This window comes from Loxodonta africana, chromosome 4, assembly GCF_030014295.1.
Source record: "Loxodonta africana isolate mLoxAfr1 chromosome 4, mLoxAfr1.hap2, whole genome shotgun sequence".
Taxonomy (NCBI): domain Eukaryota; kingdom Metazoa; phylum Chordata; class Mammalia; order Proboscidea; family Elephantidae; genus Loxodonta; species Loxodonta africana.
This window is the reverse complement of record NC_087345.1, coordinates 72,135,058-72,159,464: the sequence shown is the minus strand read 5'-3', so window position 1 is coordinate 72,159,464 and position 24,407 is coordinate 72,135,058. Positions and strand designations below refer to the sequence as shown.

The 24,407-nt window shown below is 39.8% G+C and overlaps 1 protein-coding gene across 4 annotated transcripts in view; it reads left to right on the top strand.

The window, feature by feature from the left end:
- The window catches only part of TBC1D30 (TBC1 domain family member 30), a 129,377-nt gene that overhangs the window by 96,371 nt on the left and 8,599 nt on the right, over nt 1-24,407 (top strand). For 3 of the 4 annotated variants that reach the window (XM_064283924.1, XM_064283926.1, XM_023558452.2), the window contains exons 7-11: nt 79-247; nt 3,106-3,274; nt 8,478-8,583; nt 18,893-19,011; nt 20,947-21,086. In XM_064283924.1, coding sequence (XP_064139994.1) covers nt 79-247; nt 3,106-3,274; nt 8,478-8,583; nt 18,893-19,011; nt 20,947-21,086 — 703 coding nt within the window. The remainder of the gene's footprint in view (nt 1-78; nt 248-3,105; nt 3,275-8,477; nt 8,584-18,892; nt 19,012-20,946; nt 21,087-24,407) is intronic. The other variant, XM_064283925.1, reaches the window with a different exon arrangement.

Below are 24,407 nucleotides of genomic sequence, written 5' to 3'. Positions count from 1 at the left end.
GTCAACTGGAGTATGTTCTTTCTATTGTTAGGATCCTGGTTGTACTGAAGCAGTCTTGTTCTTTATCTTTTTCTTCAGATTATGATTTACCTTATTGATAAGGTACTTCCTGAAAGCTATTTTGTCAATAATCTCCGGGCACTGTCTGTGGATATGGCTGTCTTCAGAGACCTCTTGAGAATGAAGCTCCCTGAATTATCTCAGCACTTGGATACTCTTCAGAGAACTGCAAACAAAGAAAGTGGAGGTAGTGACTCAACGCTATTATATCTTTGAAAATGTTTTACTTCTTCAGTTCCACCGTGCATTTGCCTTAACCTTGACTGGAAATACATTCTTCAGGTATTTCTGATGGTGAGCGTTTGGCACAATGAAATAATTAGATCTATAAAGACAACAAAAACAAAACTGAAAAAACATAGGACCACATATAGAACGTCTAACTGGTTGTGGCTACGAAGTTGGTTGGGAGCCTAATACTTTAACCATATCAGATCAACAACTGAAATTATCTAGCACACTCTGAATGAAGAAGGCTGTACATTTAACATGTCTTAGTAACTAGTTGGAGCCCTGGTGGCACAGTGGTTAAGAGTTCGGCTGCTAACCAAAAGATCTGCTGTTCGAATCCACCAGCTGCTCCTTGGAAACCGTATGGGGCAGTTCTGTTGTGTCCTGTAGGGTCACTAGAGTCAGAATTGACTCCGTGATGACAGGTTTTTTTTTTTTTTAATGGATAGTCTCTGGTTAAGCTGTGCTAAGCTGGCACCAAATCCGTAGTATTTCTTGAAAACTGAGCTATAGGTACAATTTAGCACAAACCGCGGCTTTGCCTGAACCATTGAGGTTATGGGAGAGTGGCATTTTCGTAAAGTGTAGGAGCTAAAAGCAACCCTGTAGGTTGAAATGTTGAATGTTCCTTTTATTTATTTACGCTAAGAGTATTTAGACTTAACTGAGATGAATTGGCCAGTTCTTGCTGGAGAAAGGCTCTTCTTGACCTCCAGGTAGAATTGGAACCACTGAAGGAAGGCACTAGAATGGGGCAGTAATGGAGATGGTTCCAAAAGCAGCTCTGAGAGTCGTCACTGTCTTGCGGGCGTTATCCAGCTTTCAGGAATACCTGAGTTAGTAGCTGTAATTACACCCACTGAATGTGCTTTCTAGGCTGTGCTCAGGAAGTCAGAAGGAGTTGTTAGAAGTTGTAGTATTTTCTGTAAATGGTTGCCCATTCCTGTTGTAGGGCATGTATCTGCAGTCTTGTCTGTCCCACACATTTAAGTCTGGGGAAATAGTAAAGGATTTTGAGGACCTAACCTGTGATTAAAATACATTGGAGATTTTTGTAACACCTAGGTGTCTCTAAGTATTTCCATTTGTCTTGGTTACTTAACCACTGCTGTAACACAAATACCACAAATGGATGGCTTTAAAGAACAGAACTTTATTTTCTCACAGTCCTAGAGGCTAAAAGTCCATATTAGGGTCTCAGCCATATCAATTCTGTCCTTGTCATTAGCCCTGGACATTCCATGGTTTCTCGGCTTGTAGACGATCCTCACATGGCATCTATCTTTGTGTCTGTGCTGCTCTTTATATAACCCAGAAGTGATTTGGTTTAGGATCCGTCCTACACTGGCATGACCTCAACTGACTGATTATATTATATTTGATTTCATTATGGAAGGTGATTACATTGCGTTAGGTGAGATTACATATACAGGTATAAACCCATTGCTGTGGAGTTGATTCTAAGTCATAGCAACCCTATAGGACAGAGTAGAACTGCCCCATAGGTTTTCTAAGGAGTGCCTGGTGGATTTGAACTGCCAACATTTTGGTTAGCAGATGTTGCTCTTAACCACTACGTCACCAGGGTTTCCACTGCAGGTATAGGGGTTAAGATTCCAGCAGGTATTTTGGGAGGACAGGATTCAATCCATAACACCTTCTAAGCCATTTGAACAATCTTCATTTAATTTGGCTGTGCAGAATAACTGTGTACCTGAGTGGACTTCCTGATGCTTCCCAATAGACCAAACTTTGCTGATCTAGTAGTCGGACACACTTGACTAGGCTAAATGATGTCACCCTGCCCCATGCTTTGCCTTGCACTTGGCTACAGGGAATGACCTCAGACTCTAGACTCTGAACAAAGGTACTCCTCTTGTTCCTCGATGAGGGGGAAGAAAATGACTGTAGAGAGACAGATCTTTTTTTCCTTACACTTGACTAAGTGCACATATTGACTATAATTTGGAGGGGGAATCAGTCTAAATACCTAAATTTTTTAAAAGGCGAGGTTTTGTTTCATTAAAGCACATACTATACTATTGTAGGAAGTGGGAGGGGTTATGTTTTTTAGTGAATTTGAAACTTCAAGTGGGATGGATCCCAGATCTTTAAAACTCTGTATAATTTAAGAAGTAGACAAAAAATTTATAATGTGACACTTCTTACCAATAGAATTTAAGTAAAAGTGGACTTTACAAGATTCTGAAAATCTGATGCTTCTGCTTTTAAGAGGAGTCCCTGGGTTGCATAAATGGTGAAGAGCTTAGCTACTAATTGAAGGGTTGGAGGCTGGAGTCTACCCAGAGATGCCTTTGAAGAAAGGTCTGGTGATCTACTTCCAAAAGATTGCAGCCGTTGAAAACACTATGGAGTGCCGTTCTACTCTGACACACATGGGGTGGCCATGAGTCAGATTTGACTCAGTGGCAACTGTTTTCTTTTTTTTCTTTTGAGAGGCTAAAATCCTTTTTTTAAATCCTATTATTTGTGAGGAAAATATTCTCCTTAATTTCCAGCATCCCACACTAGGTAGAGACAAAGTAAGCTTTTAGTTAAAGTTTCTCAAATATCATAAAAAAAAAATTGTGAAGTTCTTATTATTGCTTTTTTGTTTTTATTTTTTAGTTAGACACACCTAGGTTCTTACAGAAAAGTGGAAGGAAAAAGAAGGAAAGAGCCAGATATTAGCGCTCTGAAGAAATCAGTTAGCAAAGATAACTGTTTTTGGTGAACATGGAAGCCTGAAAAGGGTATTTGTATATCTTGCAGGTATCAGCTCTGAAGGAATTTAGTGTGTTTGCTTTATTTCAGGTGGATATGAGCCCCCACTTACGAATGTCTTCACGATGCAGTGGTTCCTGACTCTCTTTGCTACGTGCCTCCCTAATCACACCGTTTTAAAGATCTGGGATTCAGTCTTCTTTGAAGGTTCTGAAATCATCCTAAGGGTGTCACTGGCTATCTGGGCAAAACTGGAAGAGTAAGTGATTTTCGTCTTCTGAACAGCTCTCTGTTGTTGAGGGCCTTAAGCAATTTTCATGCTGTAACTTGTGAATCATCAATATTTAAGTGTGAGGAAAAGCAAAAGTGGTGAACCTTGTTCAATTGCTTTGTTGTTGTTGTTAGGTGCCGTGGAGTCAATTCGGGTTCATAGCAACCCCAATGTGACAGAGTAGAACTGCCCCATAGGGTTTCCTAGGCTGTAATCTTCAAATGGTTTAGCGTTCTGAAATCGCAGCTGGTGTGTTCTTGATTGTTTCGGGGGGCAGATGGAGTCTTATTTTGGAGGGAAGGGGGCAGGAGTTTTTAGGCCTGTAGCTTCTCCTCCCCCTCAGTGCTCGTCTCCTGGTTGGTTCACCCTGTCAGCCTCTCCCTGGATGCTAGCTGGGAAGGTGGAGAAGGAGGGGAACTTACATGGAAGAGGATCTGCAAGGTTCGGAGAGGAGTAGGTGGATTTGTTGGTTAATATCACGATTGGAGCTACTTATGAATCTTTATTATTTATTTTGTTCTGTTATAAAAATAAGCAAGATAACAGGTACAAGGCATCTAGCACATGGCATATGCTCGGTATAGAACAAAGGGAACTTATTCTTTCCTTTCTTCCAAAATTAATGTTATACCAAAATCTGTTACTGCCAAAGCCTATTACCAAAGCAATGTTGCTTACATTTTTTCTTACTAGTTGTTGTTATTGTTAGGTGCCGTCGAATTGATTTTGACTCATAGTCACACCATGAGACAGAGTATAACTGCCCATAGGGTTTTCTTGGCTGTTATCTTTACTGGAGCAAATCACCAGGTCTTTTCCCCCCAACGCCGCTAGGTGAGTTTGAACTGCCAACCTTTCAGTTAGCAGCTGAGCATTTAACCATTACACCACCAGGGCTCCTTTTTTTTCTTTAACTAGTATAGTTCTTTAACTATATTGTAACAACTACATTAAAATTCTATCATTTGGGTAGTGGAAGAAACATTAGAATGAAACTGTTACAGTTAACTTAAGATTCACTGAAGTTTTTCATGTTTTTTTCCGGGAGATATAAATGACTTGAGTGGGTAGACAACATGCCAGAAAACATGCCATAGACAACATGCCAGAAAATGAATCAATCACTGGAAGTGTTTTATTTCAAAAAACTTTTTAACTAGTTTTTTTATTTATGATAAGTTGGTTCCTGGGAGACTTGCAACCATTTTTACTTTTTGTAAAGAAACATCCACCAACTATCAATTCAGGGTTTTAAAAAAATCATTATTGAATATAAGTATTTTTAAAGACCATGTAACTCTCTCCCTTGCCTTTGTTTTATTGTACATTGCTTTTCAGCTAGGCAAATAAATTTGTGGGGAATTTGGTATGTTAAATTTATTTGTCTTTTTATTTCCTTCTGATATCTGCCTCTTTGCACTCATGTATTTCCAACCTACTCTACACCTTGTGGCACAGTGGTTAAGAGCTCGGCTGCTAACCAAAAGTTCAGGAGTTAGAAGCCACCAGCTGCTCCTGGAGATCCCATGGGCCAGTTCTACTCTGTGCGGTAGGGTGGCTATGAGTTGGAATCTACTTGATGGCAATGGGTTTGGTTTGGTCCATACCTCATAAGCTTTTTGAGCTTTGATAGTTTCTCTGGGTATAATGGTCCTGTTACTGGGCAACTGTTGTTGTTTGCTGCTGTTGATTCACCCCTCACTCGTGGAAACCCCATGCCTAGTCTAATGAAATCTAATGAAATGTCATCCCCGTGATGGGTTGTGGATAGTACCGCTGTGACTCATAGGATTTTCACTGGCTGATTTTTGGAAGTAGATTGTCAGATTTTTGTTCCTAGTCTGTCTTATTCTGGAAGCTCCCCTGAAACCTGTTCAGAATCATAACAACATGCAAGCTTAACTGACAGATGGGTGGTGACCGTCTATGAGGTGCATTGGCTGGAAATCGAGCCTGAGTCTCTTGCATAATAGAAGGCGAGAATTCTACCACTGAACCACCACTGCCCCCAATGGGGCAAACTAGTTAAGCAACTAGTTTGTATGATTAAAATAGTAAAGGAGTTTACTGTATGCCGAGTCAGTTATATTCACCTTTGTGTTAGTTATTAATGACGGAGCATGAGGAAAAACTGTGATTCAAGTTTTGTTCCCAGGTACCTGTAGGATCAGAACTTATGTGTATGGTCATCCCAGGCATGTTCAACTATTGAAATAATAATAGTGCAACTCAAAGCCAGTACTTATTGGGCACTTACCATAGACAGGCACTCTTCTTAGCACTCTAGATGTATTAACTCGTTTAGTCCTCACTGTTGTTTCATGAGAGTAGCTACTATTATCATCCCCATATTACAAATGTGGAAACTGAGGCCCAAAGGAAAAACAAAATTGCCCAAGGTCACTCAATTAGTAAGTGGAAGGACCTAATTTTAAATCCAGGCGTCTTGGCTCTAAAATCTGTGCTTTTAATAATAGTATGAGTCTACTGATAAATGGCTACTGTTTCTGAAGTTCAGGGAATGCCTGAATTAGACTATGATGAGGGTTTTTTTTTTTTTTTGAAAATTGAGGCAAAATTCATCTTAAAGTGAACAATTCAGTGGTATTTATTACATTCACAATGCGCAACTACCACCACTATTTAGTTCCAAAACATTTTTAACACCTCCAAAAGGAAACTGATTAAACATTAAGCAATATTTCCCCACTCCTCTCTCCACCCAGCCCCTGGCAATTGCCATTCTGCTTTCTCTCTCCATGGATTTACCTCTTCTGAACATCTTATATACATGTAACCACACAATATGTGATCTTTCTGTCTGGCTCCTTTCACTTAGCAAAATGTTTTTGAGGCTTATCCACATGGTAGCATATACTAGGACTTCATCCATTTTTATAGCCGACTAGTACCCCATTGTATGGATGCCAGAATTTACTTATCCAGTCATGCATTGGTAGACGTTTCTACCTTTTTGCCATCATGAATAGTGCTGGTATGAACATGTGTGGATATGTATGTATTTGTGTTACAGAGTTTTCAATGTTTCAGAGTCTTTGCTTACTGTAATTCTATATCTTGTTAATCAAGGGACAGGAAGGCAGCCAGCATCAAGTGACTATAGTGCCTGTAATTATGTTAAGAAATTTAAATATATCTCATTCAATTTTCCCAGTAACCCTGTGAAGTAGGTAGGATCATTCTTCCTGTTTTCTCAAGTGAGAAAACTATGTCAGGAAGGGTAAGTAACTTACCCAAGGTCACACAGCTTAGTGTAGAGCTGTGGTTTAAATTCGGATCTTTCTGACTCCAGTGTCTATAATCTTCCCCATAAACTTTCCATTGAAAAAAATCATAAACAGATACAGGTAATCTCTGGTTTATGTATACCTGAGTAACAGATGTGTCATATACGATTATCCATGGGACCCCTCCTTTCACCTTGCTTCTGCAACTTGGAATTTCTTCCTTTTACTCACAATAAGGGTACTTTTGGGAGCCCTGGCAGCATAGTGGTTAAGCACTCAGCTGATAATTAAAAGGTCAGCAGTTGAACCCACCAACCGCTCCACCGGAGAAAGATGTAGCAGTCTGCTTCTGTAAAGGTTTGCGGCCTTGGAAACCCTGTGGAGCAGTTCTACTCTGTCGTATAGGGTCGCTATGAGTTGGAATTGACTGGATAGCAATGGGTTCAGGGTACTTTTGGAATATGTAAGTTGTAGACTATCTCACCTTCTCTAGTATCTCTTTAAAGTATTGTTTTTTCTTCAAACCTACTACTTTGGCTTGCTCCCTCATTACCTCATGCCCTGGCCTGTCGCAGTGCCTCCTCCCGGGTCCCCCACACTTGCCATGCCACCTCCAGGCAGAACTTGCCAAGGGCACATCTGTTCCTACACTTCCTATGAAGAGCTTTTCAGCGATGTGTGCCTTGCAGAGTTCAGCTGGCAGGGGAGGCCCTCTGTGGATCTGGTCTCTGCCATCTCTTCACCCTCAGCTCCTGTCATTTCCCTCCTGACCATGCATCCACTCACCTACTCCATTCTTGCCGAACTCCTTGTGGTTCCTGGAATAGCCCCCGTGTCTCCTTAACCCATGCCTTTCGAGTACTTTTTCTTCTTTGTTAGCCTGGAGAACCTTTTTCAAAACTTGTCTCAAGCATTATTTCTCTTCCGCATCTCCTAAGGTAAAGTCAGTCACATTTTCATTTATGCCCACAACTACTCTGAATCTTTGTAATAATGCTTCAACAGGTTTATTTCATTTATTTATTTGCATGGATTTGAACAATACCCCAGAGCCTGAGGTTTTTCCATTATCAATTTTTCTTTCCTCAGTGGTTCTTTGGTAACCCCCCAACGTTAGTGTAAGTCAAAGCATATTTCTTACTGTTGATGTGCAAATAGAGTTATCTTTATATCCAGAGAACAATGTAATACACAAAACAGAAATACCCAGTGCTTTTAGCTTTCGACTATTCCTCTTTCTCCCTCTGGAGGAAGGATTAAAGTCTAACTTGCCTCACTTACAGGTTGCTAGGGTGATAGATTTCTTGATTTACATGCAAAACTGAATTCAAGAAACTGCGTGCCATTTCCAGCTAGCAGCAGAGACCCGAGAAGACCTGAGAAAACTCTGCCTGCAAAAACATCCTGCTGACTGATGAAAGATGCAGTTACAGTTCTTGCTTTTGTCATCTGTTACGTCAGCTGTGAGTTGGTTTCAGCCGATTCGCAATATCACCGTTTGTAGATTGAGAGCAATAAATTCCCTACAGGGGATAATTGTTCTTCAGTATCCAGTCTCCTGTTATAATTTTCCATCAGTGGTGGGTACTTTGATGTGTGGAACGTGTCACATGGAAACAATAAAAGTGCCATAGGTGGGGCGGTGAGGCTGGGGAGCAGTGCAAGAGAGATGGGCACTCATCCTCTAACCAGCACCTCTAAGTTGCCTTTGGTATTTTTTTTTTTTTTTTACTCTTTTCTCTGCCTACAGCAGGCTGTGCTGTGGATGCATCCCACGATTTTGATTTTTGTTGATTGCTAACTTGATTGATTTGACAGCAAGAGGCAACAAATCCTGTTGCACCTGTAGCATGGATTTATTATATAGTATGTATAAAAAAAAATTTTTTTTTTTTTTTTATGTATGTCATAACGGTTTCTTTTCCTATTCTTTCTTTATCTAGGCACATAGAGTGTTGTGAAACAGCAGATGAATTCTACAGCACCATGGGGCGCCTTACCCAGGAAATGCTAGAGAATGATCTTCTGGAAAGCCATGAGCTCATGCAGGTGTGTGGGCAGCGTGGCCTGGTCTTGGCTTATCGAACCCCGTGTACTGAGGGAACAACCAGTGCTGGAGCTGGGGTCTTGGGACATGTGTTTGGCCTCAGATGTAGTTTTTCAGTTGACCAAGAGGCTATACGTATAATTCGGTAAGAATCTAGGTATGCCAAAGAGAAACAAAGACATGAATAATGGATGTTTGTTGTGACTTTCATTCAAACTCTGTTGCTTAGAAATCACTAGGTACAATACAAAAATAGATGTAAAAAAATGAGAAAAATCAGAAAACTCAAATTGCTAGGTGCTTATTCTGAATCAGATTCTTAGCCTTCTTAGAGGGAGACTTTTGTGGGGTGAAATAGTTATTTTTTAGGAGGAATTATTGGGGATAAAAAGAAGATTATTCTGATTAGCATTTTGGTTTATTTGACTTGGTTTTGCCCATGTTTTCAAGTGAGGTTATTCTATATTATTTATTGATTGAATTTATTAATCATAAATTTCAATATGAAAGATTTGAAGAGTTTATTTTCTGACATGCTACCACATCTCAATATCATACTCACTGAATTATTAAAATTGTTAGTGAGTATAGAAAAGATGGAAACCCTGGTGGCGTAGTGGTTAAGAGCTACGGCTGCTAACCAAAAGGTCGGCAGTTGGAATCCACCAGGCCAGGTGCTCCTTGGAAACTCTATGGGGGCAGTTCTACTCTGTCCTATGGGGTAGCTATGAGTCGGTAATCGACTCAGGGGCAGTGGGTTTTTTTTTTTTTTTTTATAGAAAAGATAGCAGATTGTTAACCCTTTCTCTGCCATTAGGTTCTATAACATGACTTTATTCTCCCCCTATGCCTCTTACTGCTTCTTCTCTTCTTGGTTCTCCTTCTCACTCACTGAGCAACTCGGTCTTGTCCAAGACTCTGTCTTTGGGCTTTAGTTTCTTCTTTCTCTGTGACCTCTTTCTCCTTTCTCTTGGCTTCAATTTTCACCTTAGGTTGGGTTCCATGCCTGAGGTCATTTTGGGTACTGGGGCTCAGTCAACAGGTAAGAAAACTAAGACTCAGGCTCTGATTCAGGATTTGAGAAGTGAGGAGCTTCTATTCCTTACTCATCTCCTGGCATACCCAGCTCCTTCCTAGAAACCTATATTCTTATCAGCTACCCAATGTATTGAGGATATTGACCACTTCATATAACTTCTCTGAACATTCACATTTCTTATCTCAACATTTCTTCTTTCTTGTGTGTTTCAGAGGAGGAAGCGTTCTATTTGACTCAGACATCTGTGTTCCACCGCTTCATCACTCATTCTTTCTCTCATGCATCTTCAATTCTTTCCTTTCCACTCATTCTCTTTAGCCTACAAAGATGGTCTAGTCTCTTGGAGGGAAGTGCTTTTATTGAGCATCATTCTATGTGCCCGGTCCGCGTTTAGCATTCTCCACATAGGAGATTCTTTACATCCTGCGAAGTTGACCAGGTCATATAACAAAGCAAGACTCTGAGAAATCATTTCTTGTCCCCCCACTCATGAAGCTTTAATAGCTACCTATTACCTACAAAACAAAGCTTAGATTTTTCCCCTTCTCATCCAGTGCTCTTGACTACCTGGCCTTTCAGCCATTTTCCTACTATTCCCCTTTTCATCCTCTTCCAGTCAAGCCACACTGGCCTGCGTAGTCTCAGACATACCTGGGAAATATCTCCCTCCACACCTTTGCTCTCTCTGCTCCCTTCATCTGTCCCATCTGCGTGTGTTTAAATCCTGACTCCCTTTGAAAGTTTTAGTTAAGATGCCATCTTCTTTATAAAACATTCTCTGTTCGTCTCAATTAAAGTCATCTATCCTTTTTTTGAATCACCACACCATTTTATTTATACCTCTCTTGTGAGTCTTTACTGCTTTCCACCTTGATTTAAGACTGTATTTCATTTACTCAGGTACACTGTAAGTTCTTCAGGGGCTTTATTCATAACACTTAACAGCATGCCCTTTACTAGAGGTGCACCATAATTTTTTTAGTTCTTTTTAGCCTTTTCTTTTCAATTAACGTTTTCTGAACTAAACATAACTCTTAGATGATTACCTTTCTCCCAGATTCCCTCTGCTTAAATAAAATCTTTTTGCTGCTAGAATAATTTTCCATTAAGATAAGATATTAAGACTGGGGGTTTGTCCTTAGAGGGCTTCTAGTCTCCCTTAATACTGTAAAGTGTTGTACACACACATGTAAAGCAGGGAGGGAATTTGTGATTGAGGGTGCAGCATGAGCAGAGGCATGGAGGTGAAATAATGTAGGGTATGCGAAGGAAACTCCAAAGAGATTTCATTCAGGGACTGGGTTATTGAAGACCATAAGCCATAATTAGGAAATTGGACTTGAGCTTTTAGTTCAGTGGTTCTGCAACCATGTTTGTTGGAGCCCTAGGGCTTTAATTGAGCCTTTGGAAAGGAAAAGACAAGTGCTGTGGACCTGAAAGATGTTAAGAGAAGGAGGGAAATGGTCTGAGTTGTGTATTGTGTCAGCTATGTGGGCAGCTCTGTGAAGGATAGATTTGATGGAGTCAAGTCTGACAGCAGAGCATGCCTGTGAGGAGGCAGTGATGAGGGTAGAGACAAGAATGGAACAGAGACAGTCCTTAGAAGGAGAAAGGGACTTGACTTGGCCTTTGAAAATGGATGTGGGAGTGAAGGAGAAGGAAATGAAGGTGACAAGGGAAACCTCCAAGTTTCTAGCATAGGAGAAGGAGGGTAGGTTCATGGGGAGAGGATGATGGGTTCATTTTCAGACGGGTAACACTGCAGGTGTACTTTGGCTCCCTATTCCTTACTTATCCTAAGGTACTTTCCACCACTTCACAGTACAAACCCATTGTACTGGTCATAGTTCTGTTTCTACACAGCCCCCTATTGGCCATGCTCATTCCTGTGACAGGGCTTAGGGTTCCCTCTGATGCTCCATCTGTACATACCTTATCTGTCCACCTGAACCAGGCTCAATCTCTGCTCTTCCCCACTCTCCAGCAGCCTCTGTTATCTCAGCCCTCATTCATGATGGCTCCTCTGTATTCCTTCAGTACTTAGATTTTCAACAATTGATTTAACAAACATAAAATTTATAAGATTATCTTACATTATTTTCTTAGTGAATTGGCAAGTTCCTTAATGATAACCAGTAACTAACTGCCATTGAGTTGATGCCAACTCATGCTGACCCCATGTGTGTCAGAGTAGAACTGTGCTCCATAAAGGTTTCAATGGCTGACCTTTCAGAAGTAGGTTGCCAGGTCTTTCTTCCGAGGTGCCTTAGAGTGGACTTGAATTGCTAGCGTTTTGGATAACAGTTGAGCACTTAACCATTTGTACCATGCAGGGGCCCCTCCTTAATGATTAGGAAAAAAAAAAAAAAAGCCAGTTGCCGTCGAGTTGATTCATACTTATGGCAACCCTGTGTGTTGCAGAGTGGAAGTGCTCTGAAGGGTTTTCTTGGTTGTGACCTTTTGGAACCAGATTGCCAGGCTTTTCTTCCAAGGTACTGCTGGGAGGGTTCAAACCACCAACCTGTCAGTTAGTCGTCAAGCGCTTAACCATTTGCGCCACCCAAGGACTCCTCCTTAGCGGGGAACTCACATTACTTTGTATCCCCATAACAGCAAGCACAGTGCTAAGAATACACAGAATCACAGAACACTAGAACTTAAGGCAATGATTTTCAGACTTGACTGTGCATAAGAAGCATCTCAAGAGTATTTTAAAATGCAGATATTTGGCCCATGGGTGGTTCTGATGCAGAGGACTTTTAGATAACACTTAGAGAAACAACACTAGTTTAAAAGAAGCTTAAAGATCAGATTCTGTCACTTAACAGAGAAGAAACTAGGACTTGGAGAGTGTGAGCAACTTGTCACTTTCTTAGCTTATGTAGTGTCAGACCTAGAACTGAGACCCAAGTGCCTGACTCCAGGCTTGTGGCTTTTTCCCACAACAGACTGCTTCCACTGTATTCAAAACATGTCCTTTTAAAAACTAAAATCCTCTTCTGAAGAATAAGGCAGCATCTTATTTAAAGTTTAAAAATTGTCAGAAGGCAGGGGTCACAATAGAGGGTCCCAGACAGAGCCAGAAAAAAATGTAGAACAAAATTCTAACTCCCAAAAAAGACCAGACTTACTGGCCTGACAGAGACTGGAGAAACCTGAGAGTATGGCTCTTGGACACCGTTTTAGCTCAGTAATGAAGTCACTCCGGATGTTCACCCTTCAGCCAAAGATTAGACATGTCCATAAAACAAAACAAGACTAAAGGGACACACCAGCCCAAGGGCAAGGACTAGAAGGCAGAGGGTACAGGAAAGCTGGTAAAAGGGAACCTAAGGTCGAGAAGGGAGAGTGTTGGCATGTCGTGGGGTAGTTAACCAATGTCATAAAATAATATGTGTACTGTTTAATGAGAAGCTAGGTTGTTCTGTAAACCTTCATCTAAAGTTCAATTAAAAAAATTGTCAGAAGGGATGAGTGATATCAGAAGCTTTGGTTTTGTTGGATACCATCTTTGTCCTCTAGGAACTTCCACTCTTAAGCATTAGGAGAAAAGAAACGTCTTCTTACCCTGCTTTAAGAGAATCCTAGAGGGAGAAATGTCGGCTGTGGGTTCATTGATTAGATTCCATCTTAGTAGCTTTTCTCCTGTAGAGGAAAATATCTGGGTGAAGATGAACTGAACCTAATTTTATACAATTTTTGTTTTCATGTTTCTTGTAAAACATGTCAATAATGAAAAAGGAAATCTAGTTCCTTTTCAGCAGTGCCTAAAAATAAGTGTCTTTTTTAAGTGTGTGTTGCTAGTTTAGATAGTAAATAGACTTGTTGGTTTTCCTTGACAACCCAGAGTATTAGGGAGAGAAACAATGAATGTCATTTCAAGCCACTGTCTTCTCTGTATTCACTCTTTTTAACAAAATTAATTCAATGGCTGTGATCCAACTATGGCGGGCCATGAATCTGTCAGCAAACCTGAAATGGCTCCAGATGAAAAACATGTACTGAATGTAAGGTCTTTATATTGGAGCTGAAGAGATGAAAGGATTCTCCCCTCTTGGTCTTCTCTCTTTCTTTCAATTCTAAAATAATCTGCCCCCCACCTTGTAAATAGCATCACTCCTTTCTTATTAGCAAAGATCCTTTTTTTTTTCTTAATCCATAGTGTTAGGCACTGGGTTTTTTTTTTTTTTTTTTATAGTGTTAGAAAAAAAGATTGGAGGGATGCTGAGGAAATAGTGTGTCTGGATTTTAGAAAGACATTTGACAAAGTCTCTCATACAGAGAGAGGTTAGTTAGATGCTGTTATGGATTGAATTGTATCCCCCCAAAACGTGTGTCAACTTGGCTGGGCCATGATTCCCAGTATTGTGTGCTTGTCCTCCATTTTGTGATCTGATACAATTTTCCTATGTGTTGTAAATTCTAATCTCTCTAATGTTAATGAGAGGATTAGAGGCAGTTATGTTAATGAAGCACGATGAAATCTACAGGATTAGGTTGTATCTTGAGTTAAGCTCTTTTGAGATATGAAAGAGGCAATCCAGTAGAAAGGAGAGGGACCTTATGACTACCAAGTAAGAAGGGCCAGGAATGGAACGTGTCCTTTGGACTTGAGGTCCCTGTACCGATAAGCTCCTAACCAGGGGAAGATTGATGACAAGGACCTTCTCCCAGAGCTGACAGGGAGAGAAAGCCTTCCCCTGGAGCTGGCGCCCTGAATTCAGACTTCTAGCCTCCTAAACTGTGAGGGAATAAATTTCTGTTTACTAAAGCCATCCATTTGTGGTATTTCTGTTATAGCAGCCCTAGACAGATGCTATCAATTAGAGGGTTTTGTTGTTGTTGGTTGCCGTGGAGCCAGTGCTGACTCATGGCAACCTCCATGTGTACAGAGTAGAACTGCTCCATGGGGTTTTCAAAGCTGTGACCTTTTAGAAGCAGATTGCCAGGCTTGTCTTCTGAGGCACCTCTGGGTGGGTTTGAACTGTCAACCTTTCAGTTAATGGTCAGGTGCTTACCTGTTTGCTTCAGGTGCTTGAAAAGCCTAACCCAAAGTGTTTGTTAATGATTTGCTGTTACTCTCTCAGGCGCCAAGAGGCAGGGTGCCCTTAGACCCACAGCGTTCATTTTTTACTGTCAGTGATGGGGTGGAAATTACCAGGAAGTAGATGCTTGCTCAGTAGAAGGATGGTGTTTGATTAATTAGTACTGTCAAAAATTGAAAATGTCTGCTCTGCAAAATAGTGTGTGCCTATAACTGGAAGTGTTTAAGCAGCACTTTTATGATCATCTGTTGGAGATGTTCTAGAAAGGACTCTGGCTAGGGACGGAGGTTGAACTAAATTATGTTTAAATTCTTTTCTAACCCTCAGATTCTATTGTTGTTGTGTGCCGGCAAGTCAATTCCGACTCATAGTGACCCTAAAGGACAGAGCAGAACTGCCCCATAGGGTTTCCAAGGCTGTAATCTTTACAGAAGCAGACTGCCATATCTTTCTCCCACCGAGTAGCTGGTGGGTTTGAACTGCTGACCTTTCGGTTAGCAGCCAAGTGCTTAACCACTGTGCCACCAGGGCTCGTTAAGATTCTATTACTCTACTGTATTTTGGCTCTAAGATGACTAGTAAAATTTCATACTTGGAATTTGTTGTAAATCACTGATTTACAAAGTTAGAAGCCTAGACCTTATCTCATCCTGAGCTTATCAGCTGCATGTTAGGACTGTGGTGGTGTGCCAGGGATAAACATACCTCCAGACATACCTTCAGACCTGTGAGACCTTCGAATAAGTGAGAGGATATATACGAAGAAGGACTATAAACAAGTCATACTTTGATTTCTTCAAAAGTAAACAACAGAGAAAGGAAGACCTGAAATAGAAAACAAATGCTCAACAGAGCCAATTTTTTGTTGTTGTTGTTGGTTGTGGTCAAGTGTCTTTAGCTAAGCAGCTCCTAAAGAAGTTTTTTAACCAGAAAGATGCAGACCATCTGGACTGGGACAGAGTGAGGTGAAGTAGGGGCCAATGTACTTCCCATTCTTCCTTATAAATACATCCCAAGGCTGGACAGGGGAATTTTATGGTACCTTTCTACAAAACCAGTAAAAATAAAACACTGGTAAATCTCCAGGTCATCAGCCTCCAGTTGTTTTCAATGAGACATCTGACTTGTAAGGAATTCTTAAATTCTTAGCATCAATAATCTCTTTTTTTAAAGTTGAATACAGATAGTATGGGTTTCTTAGAAGTTTGAACCAAGTTTCTAAAATGTTAAGGGAAAAAATCACATGAGCTCGAGGAGGGAGACCTGATGCTTGGCCCAACTGTTGGATCATCTTTGGTCTGTGGTGACACACTTAAGCCTATGTTGCCCCCCAATGAGATCCAAGCCAGTGGTGTCTCTAGGGTTGGTGTTACCCAGTGTGGTAACTCATGGTGTTATCTGCCACCCCCCACGGACCTCCTTCTGTACCAGACCATATAGAATTCCTTAAAAAAAAAAAAAAATTGCCATTGAGTCGATTCCGACTCATAGCAACCCTGTAGGACAGAGTAGAACAGCCCTATAGGGTTTCCAAGGAGTGCCTGGTGGATTCGAACTGCTGACCTTTTGATTAGCTGCTGAGCTCTTAACCACTGTGCCATCAGGGCTCCATACAGAATTCTTAGTAATTTTTTTTATACTAATGTTACTCATAAATTGTAATTCCCATGTATCACTCCTTTTCCTTTAATTACTACTTTATTCTCAAAAAAGTTATTGATACAGGTTCACAAGTACTAATTACCACAATATTGCAGCTAAAATACCAGAAAATTTAACAAAATCAAAACAAAAAAAAAACCTGTTGCTATTGAGTCAATTCTAACTCATAGCAACCCCACAGGACAGAGCAGAACTGCCCCATAGGGTTTCCAAGGGGCAGCTGGTGGATTTGAACTGCCACCCTTTTTGTTAGCAGCTGTGTCTCTTAACCACTGTGCCATCAGGGCTCCTTGACAAAATCAGCGACTATAAAAACACTGGTAACAACCAAAACAACAGTGTGTGTAGCATGTGCAGATGAAACCACGTGTTTGGAAGCATCACTGTAATTGGGTAATAATGACAGCTCTGACCGGAGCACATAAGAAGTTTCAAAAAAATAAATTAGCCTTGTAGGTATATCGATACATGTAAGCTGGTCTTAGGAAAAATGTTTTTGTTGTTATAACTAACTGCAGGAATATTTTTATAGACTGCCATTTTGGTGTCGTCCCCCTCTGAGAGTGTCACTTAGTGGGGTTTATACCCTCTGCATGTCCCTAGTGATACCACTGACCCAAGCAGAGACCCCATGCACTGGACCTAAACTTGGGGTGCTGAGAGGATTTCACATCCCTCCATCTCCCTAGAAAGGGTGTGTAAGACATCATCATAAGAGCTCTGTACTGGCAGGGAGGGAACTTCTTGAGGAATGAACTGCTGGGTACCTTTGTGGGATCAAAGAATATGAGAGTTCAGTCTAACAACATTATTAATAAAATTATGGGAAGTATTTCAGGCATATAGAATATATTAAGAATAATGTAACAAAGCCTACATATTCACCACCAAACTTAAGAAATAAAACATTAACAACACAAGTGGATACTCTCATGCACCTTTCCCTGATCTTACCCTTTCCTCCTCTCAGAGGTAACTAAGATCCTGAGTTTCACACTTTCAATTTTTCAGATAAGGAAGAGAATGCTTTCACACTCTAGGCTGGTGGGGACCGCAAGACACCTCCTTTTTTCCAGAGGGACAGGTCACTGTTAGTAAATATGCATTGCTTCTCAGCCTATAGGGTACAATCAGGTTTATGTTATATGTGATAAAACAGCTTAGAGATGACTTTTGTGGTCACTGTGGAGCCCTGGTGGTACAGTGGTTAAGAGCTTGGCTGTTAACCAAAAGGTCAGCCATTAGAATCCACCAGATGCTCCTTGGAAACCCTATGGGGCAGTTCTACACTGTCCTATAGGGTCACTGTGGGTTGGCATTGACTTGATGGCAACGGGTTTGTTTTTTTTGTTTGTTATTAGCCATTGAAAACCCTATGGAGCACAATTCTACTCAGACATACATGGGGTCACTATGAATCAGGGTCACCTTGATGGCAACTGGTATAAGCCATATGGCTGTGCAGGATCAGCGATGGAGAATTGAAGGGACTGACTTTTCACCAGCACTTACTTGTTTGGCATTTTGGGCAGGTACAGCAAGCGTAAGCTGGTGCCATTGAAGTTGGGGGGGCCAGATGTGGAGGCTGTTTAGAATCCAGGTTGCAGTGAACTGTCATAGTAGTGCCACTGAGCTATAAAGTGAAACAGCAGCAAAATGAAACTGCTTTCAGAGCCACCTTTGCCTACCCAGGCAAATATGTGACATTTCCAAAGCCTTCAGAAAAATAGTCCTGCTGAAATGAAAAATACCACTTTTAAATATTTTCCTAGAAAAATTTCATCAAGCTATTTGAATGACTTCCTGGGGGAAATGAAAGTATGATTTATATACATTTTCTGGTGTGTAAGAACCTGAAAGATTGAAGAACTGTTTTTGGAGCAATTAGTTTTAATAAAAATAAGAGCACAAACAAGATTACTTTCCTCCGGCTGATAGAAGGATGCATACTTTTCAAATTCTGTCAGGAGCACTGGTCCCTTGTCCCATTTTCATTTATAAATTTATTAACAGCCTATGCTTTATCACCTTTTTTTTTTCTTTAAAAATAACAGCTAACAATTTTCACCTAGGACTCACAGTCATTTGAAAAGGTGTTATCTTCGAAGAAAGCTTGCAGTCGATCACAAGATCTTTCACTAGACTTAATTTTATTCAGAAGCCTGGCATTAATGTCTACAAAAATCATCAAACCAAGTTTTGAAGAGTGAGCACTATATATGCAGAAACTGCTGGGCCCTTTGGTATAGAGTGATAGGGAACTGGGGATTTCTGAATTAACCCATCCACCAAACGAGCAGGAGGAAGTACCTATTTGTCCACGCATGTCCACCAGCTGGATGGTCTAGTAGTGCGGTTGACTTGAGATCTCACTGTGGCGTTCACCGAGATTCTTTGTCTTTCTCCACAGTGAATATTGAAGTGGGGTCTCTCCCACCCACTATGTAAGGAGCAGTATCTGCCTCTTCGCCCTCAAATTCATAAAATTTCACTGTCGTCATGGCATTGATGAGAGTTGTTTAAAGCCAACCTTTCAGATCTAGCATTTTTGCTTTTGTTTTACAGACTGTTTATTCTATGGATCCTTTCCCTTTCCCACAGTTGGCAGAGTTAAGGGAAAAATACACCTACAACATTACACCATTCCCAGCCACAGCCACAGTAAAAGCCACCTCAGTTTCTGGGTAAGGTTTTTTTTTTTTTTTTTCCTTGTTGTTTTCATGATGGAAGATTTAATACCTTAATTTGTTGTTGTAAACAGATATTCCTTAAACCCCAGAAATATGTTCAAAGTAATTTGGCATTTAACAATCTGAATACCTCTTTCCTAAAGAATTTGACTTCAAATTCAAGACAGAGTATCAGTGCAATTATGATTTTTTTAAGGTATACGTTCCAAAGAAGTTGAGTACAATTAAGAACATAAACTGGAGGGTATATTTACCAATGCTTCAACAAAACAGTAACAACTTATTTTAAAATATCAGATATTAAAAATCTCAAAAGTAAGATAGTGTGGAACTGGTGCATAAATAGATGATCTAATTTAAAATAATACAAAGACCAGAAATTGACCAAAATAAATATAGGATTTTAACATATGAAAAATTGGCATATCAAATCAATGGCGAAAAGTTATACTATTGAGTAAATGGGTCATGCATGAGCCCTTACCTGGAAAGAAATACAGTTCACGTCATATCTCACACCATACATCTGGATAAATTCTATATGGAGGAAAAAATTCAATTAGAAAGAATGAAATAATAAAATTAGCAGAAGGAAATTTAGAATTCCTTTAGTTCTTTGGAATTGGGAAAACCTTAATACTGATTAAAAAAAAAAAACCAAAATATTAATTTTCAGTACATTAAAAAATTTTCTGCAGGACCCAAAATAAAATTGAACAAAACAAAAAATTCCTTAAGCAGATTAAAAAATATTCGTAACTCACAGCACAAAATAGGGACTTGCATTCTCATATATAAAGTTCTTAGAAGTCAGTAAGAAAATGACCATCCAATTGAAAAGTGGTCAGAGGATGGCAATAGATAGTTCACATAAAAGGCAAGATCACTCATAATAAGAGAAATTCAACTTAAAATTAGATTGAGGTATTGTCTTTTACCTATCAGATTGGCAAAAATTCAAAAGGTTGATAGCACACTGTTGATAAGGCTATGGGGAAGCAGCCACTCTTACACATTGCTGTTGAAAGATTAATTACTTAAGGATTTGTGGTGGGCAATTTGGCATTATTTGCCAAAATTGCTAATGATTGTATACCCTTTGACCCAGCATTTCTCCCACAGATATACTTGCACACATGCAAAACACAGTATGTATGAAGTAATTTATTATAATAGCGTAAGATTGGAAACAAGCATGCACCATTAGGGGCTTGGTCCCATGACATGGACTACATATGTATAACAGTACAGCTTAAGCTCTATGTATGAAATGGAAAGATTTCTTAGGTGAATAAAAACAAGGTGCAGAAGAGTGTGTACAGTGTGCTAATATCTATGTAAAAAGACAAGAAAAATAAGACTATATAGTCATATCTAGTTATATATATATAAAAAACTAAAGAATACTAAGAAACTAGTAACAATGATCACCTGTGGGAATTAAGTGAAGTGAGAACTGTGTATTCAGAAATGTGTACTGTATATGTATATATACACACACATATGTATTTATGTATGTATATATATATGTATATATATATATGGTGAGACTATGTCTCACTTACTTTGGGCATGTTATCAGGAGGGATCAGTCCCTGCAGAAGGACATCATGCTTGGTAAAGTAGAGGACCATTGAAAAAGGGGAAGACCCTCAGCGAAATGGATTGACACAGTGGCTGCAAGAATGGGCTCAAGCATAACAATGATTGTGAGGATGGCGCAGGACTGGGCAGTGTTTCGTTCTGTTGTACATAGAGTTGCTGTGAGTCAGAACTTACTCAATGGCACCTAGCAACAACATATGTGTGTGTGTGTGTGTGTGTGTGTGTATGTATATATATGGCTTTTAAACCATGTAACTATATACTTACTTTTTTAAATAGCACTATTTTCTTTGAATATTTGTTTCTTTTTCTATATTTTTCAAGGCGACACGGTAAGCTCAGAGACAGTGATGAAGAGAATGACCCGGATGATGAAGATGCTATTGCTAATGCAGTGGGATGCCTTGGACCTTTCAGTGGGCTCCTGGTGCCTGAGCTGCAGAAGTACCAAAAGCAAATTAAAGGTAGATAGAGGTGACTCTCCCTTTGGTTTTCATAATATGTTTGTTCACTGTAACCATGGTATCATTGTCCTGTACTATAGATATCTCAGTAACCACTCAGTGGTTATAGTGGTTACTACTGTTAAAGGTCTGTTACTTTATCATTCAGTAGGATATTTTTGTATTTTGTGTTATATACATAATACATATTTATTTTTTAACTTTGTTAATGGTGACTTTTAACCTCTTCACGCCCCTCACCCCATTCATCTGATTCAACTTTATATGCTCAGTTCCTTAGCACGGAGCCTGGCATATAGTAGATGCTTAATAAATTCTATTTCAATTGAATTCTTTCTAGATCAGGATCTCGTCCGTTACAGGAATATACCCTCTAAATCTAAAACATTGTGGTAGGTTGTTATCCAGGTTCTACTTGAATTTCTTGACTGACAAGAAAATCTTTATCTCAGAAGGCATTCTGCTAGATTCCTCTGTTTAGTCCATGGTTTTTAGTTAAAACAAGATAGCCTCCACCTACTGGTTCTACAAATAGTTCTTCTCCTTGGAACAACACAGGACAAGTCTATTCTCTCTCCTGCCTAATGTTCCTTTAGATCTTTGAGGATAGCCTCCATATCCCCCAATGCTTTCTCCATGGCCAAATTCAGAATTTCTTTTAGCATTTTCATCAGTTATGGCTTCCAGACATTTTAAGATTCTATTAATTCACTTCTAAATGTACCATAGTTTAGTAGTATCCCTCTTAAAATGTGCTCTGAATTGAATTCATATTGTAGATTTGTTTTCTCCTGTACAGACAATTATATGTACATTACCTGTGAAATGAACTCCTTTGAAGCAGTTCATGGTTCTCATATTATGTCCTTTCCTGCTTTGGATGGCAGCTCTTCCTTTAGGATATTTAGTCCTCCTCTTCTAGTTTGAAGATCGTTCTCTTTGCTGGAAGGGGACAGAAACAAAATAGATGGCATGCATCTCTGCATTCTCTCTCGCTCTTTTTTTTTTTTCTTGTACTTTAGATGAAAGTTTACAGAACAAACTAGTTTCTCGTTAAAGTTAGTATGCATATTGTTTTATGACATTGGTTAACAACCCCACGACATGTCAACACTCTCCCTTCTCAAACTTGGGCTCCCTATTACCAGCTTTCCTCTCCCCGCCTGCCCTCTAATCCTTGCCCCAGGGCTTGTGTGCCCCTTTAGTCTCATTTTGTTTTCTGGGCGTGTCCAATCTTTGGCTGAAGGGTGAACCTCAGGAGTGACTTCATTATTGAGCTGAAAGGGTGTCCGGGGCCCATACTCTCAGGGTTTCTGCAGTCTTTGTCTGGCCAGCAAGTCTGGTCTTTCTTTTTGAATTAGAATTTTGTTCTACATTTTTCTCCAGCTCTGTCTGAGACCCTCTATTGTGATCCCTGTCAGAGCAGTCAGTGGTGGTAGCCAGGCACTATCTGGTTGTACTGAACTCAGTCTGGTGGAGGCCCTGGTAGATGTGGTCCATTAGTCGTTTGGACTAATCTTTCCCTTGTGTCTTTAATTTTCTTCATTCTACCTTGCTCCTGAAGGGGTGAGACCAGTGGAGTATCCTAGATGGCCGCTCACAGGCTTTTAAGACCCCAGATGCTACTCACCAAAGTAGAATATAGAACATTTTCTTTGTGAACTATGTTATGCCATTGAGCTAGATGTTGCCCAAGACCAGGGTCCCCAGAGACCTCAGCCCAGTAATTTGGCCCTTCAGGGGGTTTGGATGTGTCTATGGAGCTTCCATGACCTTGCCTGGTACAGGTTGTGCTGGCTTCCCCAGTATTGTGTACTGTCTTACCCTTCACCAAAGTTACCACTTATCTATTGTCTATTTAGTGTTTTTCCAATGCCCACCCCACCCCTCCCTTGTAACCATCAAAGATTGTTTCTTTTTGTGCATAAACCTTTTTGGTCCATTGGTGGTCTCGTACAATATTTGTCCTTAAGTGATTGACTTATTTCACTCAGCATAATGCCCTCCAGGTTCATGCATGTTATGAGATGTTTCACAGGTTCATCGTTGTTCTTTGTCATTCTCTGCATTTTCTTTGCCATCTACTAACTTGATTCTCTTTATGAAGCCACAGTTCTGTTTCTTTTTTTTCTTGCTTAGAAAGCGTTTTTTCTTTTTGACTGGTTTTGCATTAGCTTGCTTAGAGTTTTAATCTGCCTGGTGGCACACTGTTTTGTGTGTATGTCCTTGGTTTGTGCTCTCCTCTCATCTTTTTAAATGGCTTTTAAAAATCTGAACCCAACAAGAGAATTCTTTGTGATGTTCTATTAATTTCTGTAATGTACTCACCCTTGCTCTGCCTCTCTCTGTCTCTCTCATTCTCGTTGCCTGAATTTCAATTTTTGCTTTCTAGGCATTTTTTTTTTTTTATAGGCATGAGATCAATATGTATCTTAACGCTAATGTTTTTTAAATTTTGTTTATATATATTTTTTAATGTGTAAAAATTATTTATTTGTTTATTTTCTCAAATGTTTTAGAAAATTTGCACTTCTATAGCCTGGTCTGTGTTCCATTTCCTTTTCCTCCTCCCCCATGATTTTTTGTTTGTTTTTGTGTGTGTGTGCAATTACACGCTCCAGAATGACATGATATTTCCTTTTAAGGTATCTCATCGTTAGTCTTTATTGTTGGTTTTAATTAAGTTGAGATTAGCACTTCCCTTTTATTTTTCTTCTCCTTAGAGAAGTGATTTCAGTAGAAAGGAAGTGAATATATCAGACGTCCAGCTATTATCTGAATAAGACTTTTAGCAGATGTGAGGATAGTAGAAATCCCCCCATTCATTTCTCTTTAGCTGGTCTCCAGGCCAGTTTTACATATTGTACTAGAAAAACCACATTCCTATCCTCCTTTGGTCTGTGCGGTCCACTGTACCCTCACCAGTATTTGTTGCTCTTTCTTGGAGGTAATCACAATTTTATTCAAGAGACAAGTCTGCTAATTATAGGGGTCACAGGACCAGATACCTCCCCCAGCTTGTCTACTGCTGTGCTCTTTGTGTTAGGATAGCACAAATAGCAGATGATCAGGAAATGTTTGCTAAATGGATAAATACATTCATCTCTAGTGATACAGTGATCTGAAGTCTTGAGAGTGTATTATTTTTAACTCAAGTAAAATGCATCCAAAGGCTGACTAACCTTTACAAACTATAAACCCCTTATAAATCCTCATGCACTTATGTGGAAATCTGTTGTTTTTATTCATGCTGAAGACTGCACAGTGATTTCAGACATCTGGAGTCACATTTTTCTAAGGGGATTTTAGAAAATGGCAGTG